The sequence below is a fragment of the Octopus bimaculoides genome, chromosome 9, assembly GCF_001194135.2.
Source record: "Octopus bimaculoides isolate UCB-OBI-ISO-001 chromosome 9, ASM119413v2, whole genome shotgun sequence".
In the NCBI taxonomy this organism is placed as follows: Eukaryota; Metazoa; Mollusca; class Cephalopoda; order Octopoda; family Octopodidae; genus Octopus; species Octopus bimaculoides.
In genome coordinates, this window is record NC_068989.1 from 49442149 (window position 1) to 49446162 (window position 4014).

General features: G+C 30.4%; 1 protein-coding gene across 7 annotated transcripts in view; it reads right to left on the reverse strand.

Annotated features, from left to right (window-relative positions):
* LOC106868354 (N-acetylated-alpha-linked acidic dipeptidase 2) overlaps positions 1–4014 on the reverse strand; it is a 1027134-nt gene that overhangs the window by 943577 nt on the left and 79543 nt on the right. Inside the window, exon 1 of one of the 7 annotated variants that reach the window (XM_052970675.1) lies at positions 3795–3873. The exons of the other annotated variants lie outside the window; for them this stretch is intronic. Coding sequence (XP_052826635.1) covers positions 3795–3858 — 64 coding nt within the window. The 5' untranslated portion in view covers positions 3859–3873. Of the gene's footprint in view, positions 1–3794; positions 3874–4014 lie in introns of those variants that run through there. 7 annotated transcript variants of the gene reach the window in all.

Here is a 4014-nt window from a genome sequence, read left to right on the forward strand (position 1 = left end):
CTGTCCATTCTAAAGAGTCAATTACATACTTCCATTATAAACAGTTTAATAATAATAATAATAATAATAATAATAGTAATAATAATAATAATAATAATAATAAACAGTTTAATAAATGGTTTAACAAAATCCTTCTATGTTCTTGGTTACTTTGAAAATCTTAATTGAAACAGTGTATTTCATTCAATATAGCTATAAAAGGTTTAAGAAAGACAGGAGCTATGAAATAACTAATTTCTGAATATATACACATGCTAAGAAAAAAGCCATTTGATGGAGAAGCATATTTAGACTTTTCTTTCCATTAATGAGTCCACACAATAAATGCTTTATATTTTATTTAAAGTGTAGCTTCTTGTAAGAACATATAGACAAGAAAAAAGCCATAGCTTTGAGGTTTTAGAACAGTGTTTTATGTAGAGCTTAATAAAAAATAAAGACATTAAACACAGAAATAGATGCACAAAATTGATTTACTAACAATTAAAAGTATAACAAGGAGCTCATACTAATGGAGTCCATTGTAGCCACAATAGAAACACAAAGAAGATACAAATTAATCTATGAAAGTATTCGTGAATGGTTTGGAAAATTAAGCATAAGCACAGGCCTGGATGTCATATAGGAGCAAACATGACTGTGTGATAAAGAAGCTTCCTTCACAATCACATAGTTTGGGATTCTGTCCCACTGTGCAGCACTTGAGGCAAGCACCTTCTACTATACCCCTGGTTTAAGCAATGCTTCATGAACGAATTTTGTAGATGGAAACTATATGGAAGCCCACTGTGTGCATTTGAGCACAGATCTTTGTCTCTGAACACTTAGCAACTGGAGTGGGCTGGTTCATGTCCCTGTAACTTAACAGTTTGACAAAAAGAACAATAGAATAAGTATCAGATTTAAAGTAAGTATTGGGGTTGAAATGTTCAACTAAACCCTTCAAGCCAGTACTGCAATATGGTTACAGTCCTATATAAGAGAAACAAAGATGCAAAAAGATTTTCTTCTAAAAGAAGAAATAAAAACCATTTCTTCTTAATGCTTAAGGAATCTCTTTTACTCTTTTACTTGTTTCAGTCATTTGACTGTGGCCATGCTGGAGCACCGCCTTTAGTTGAGCAAATCGACCCCAGGACTTATCCTTTGTAAGCCTAGTACTTATTCTATCGGTCTCTTTTGCCAAACCGCTAAGTTACGGGGACGTAAGCACAACAGCATTGGTTGTCAAGCAATGGTGAGGGGACGAAACACAGACACAAGCATATATACACACACACACACACACACATATATATATATATATATGACAGGCTTCTTTCAGTTTCCATCTACCAAATCCACTCACAAGGCTATAGTAGAAGACACTTGCCCAAGGTGCCCTGCAGTGGGACTGAACCCGGAACCATGTGGTTCGTAAGCAAGCTACTTACCACACAGCCACTCGTAAGATCTCAGTGATATATGTATTTATTTAAGATAAGCCAACAAATTTTTAAAACATAACTCACATGTTGATTTTGAAGAGGAAACTGCAGTTTTGGCAATGCTAGGCATATACAATTCCTGAGAATGATGATTTGAGACAATCTATGAAGCTGGTAAAGTTACAAGAATTATGTGACGTTCATTAGAATTACATTGGTCATAAATATATTCTATATTTTTAGTTCTTTGTTTTCAATGTAAGCAATATCACATTTCTGTTGCTTAATAAAACATCTAGATGATCCTATCATTAACATATTAACATATTTTTCCCCATCTTCACATGTGTTGAACAAGTTTACAAGATAGCCTATTTGCATGTATATTGTGACAATTCATAAGTGTAGCTTAACATTCCTAAGCCAGATGCAAGTATCTCAAAATTTTCATTGGCTCTTCTCTGCCCACAGATACTCACTACTGCTACTTCACAGAACATTACTCACTCAACACACATTATCCATTTGCATTATATGCACATACTGCTAAAATTGGCCTTCTTGCATTGAATATCAAGTTAAAAGGTTAACCAGTACTATAATATTTTCTAACAATGGTGTAAATTCCATAGACCATCTAGTCTATAAATGAATAAATAAAAATATACTGTATGTTGGTAAAAGGTTAACCATGAGTAGTGGTATGATCTGGGAAGTTGGATTGTAACATAGGATTTTTACCACTTTCTTTCTTAGTTAAAAATGAAATACAGACAGGAGAATGAAAACAAGATGATATTAATAATGGTTTATCCATCAGATCTTTTGCATAAAAAAACAGTCTGGTTTATGTTGAAATGATTTCCAAGGTAGAAAAGAAAAAGAAATTGGAAACATACTTAGAGCTCCCCTGATGAGCATTAGAACACGAAACCAGCTGATAGATTCTGTATTGTTTAACGTGGAAAATTGAATTCTCTTTAGGAATATAAAAAGGAAAAAAAAAGTTGGTAAAAATAAATTTTTAGAAATCTTCCATTAGAAATTCTTCAGACTTAGATTGATGTTTCTTTTTAACTTATTTTTAAATATTCAATAATGTTCAAGCAAAGATTTCCAACTAAATGTTTTAAATCTTTATATATTTGTTACGCTGTTGAAAAGTAACGATAAAAATAAGATTAAAAATGTATAAAATAACTACTTTTAAAATAAGTAACCAGTGGCCTACTAAATATTGTCATGCTTCTGCATTAAGTGGCATCAGGTAACTAAACAAAGAAAAAACAATATTGTTTAAAAGCTCACTTTAGATAATTCTCAGAAAAAAAGAATCATGAAAATCAATTATATACACACACACACACACACACACACACACACACACAATAGAAGTCATCTCAGTATTATATATATATATATATATATATGTATATATATATATGCATATATGTGTGTGCATGCACATATATTATATATATATATATATATATATACACACACATACACGCAAAAATGGTTGCAGACATACTAGCTTTAACCTGAAAAATCACATAAATAAAGCTCAATAAATAAACATGTATGCAAATTCACATAAATCAGCGCAGACGTATATAAATCATCACACACACTGTAAAAATAATATAAGAAAAATATATATAAATAAAAGAAAAAGATAATAGGCGAGTGATGCAATTGTAAATTCTGTTTAACAATAATGTTTAATTACTTATATAGGAACTTATGTTCTTTCAAATCCATTAATCAAATTTTCAAGAAATTTCTTAAAATAGGCATGGGAATTTATTTTAGAAGGAACCAATAATCTAAGTCAAGTTGAATTATGATTGAACACTATATTTCATTTTCTAAATTTTTAAATATTTTTTAAAATTTTAGTTTTTCATTCTTTTTGAAAGTCAATCCACATCAGAATTTTTTTCTTTTTACCCTTTTTTTTCTGCACTACTTTTGGTACTGAATAAAGGTCTGTAACCATTTCCACTAGATTACTTTTTCTCAAATATATAATGTGACTGTTTCTCAAAGTTTCAACAGCTTGCAAAAAGATTAACGTCTAGAACAGTTCATATTGATAACCATGCATACACAAACATAAATGGATGCAAATGTTAATGTGTGCATAATTATGTGATGTATTTATGTATGTATGTATGCATGTATATGTGCATGTGATTATGAATGAGTATGTTCATGAGTGTATGATTAAGGATGTGTATGTATATGTGTATGTGATATTGGATATGTATCTAACACGTGTGTGATTATGAATGAGCATGAATGTGTAAGATAATTCCCAATTATAAATTTGGCTTGATATTAAATAAAATAAAAATAGTATCTTACATCTTTGTAATAGATTTTTCACAAATTTTTCTATGATTTTCAGCTCTCGATGAAGACAACCCATCCAATTCCTGGCCAGATAAGAGTGTATAAGATTCTTAATGGCATGTAACAAGAATCTCGTTGAAATCTATATGATGAACACATATTCTTATTCTCAATGGCAAACACAAATGGATTTTACAAAGAAATTACTTTTTATGCAAGAATCTAACAGAAA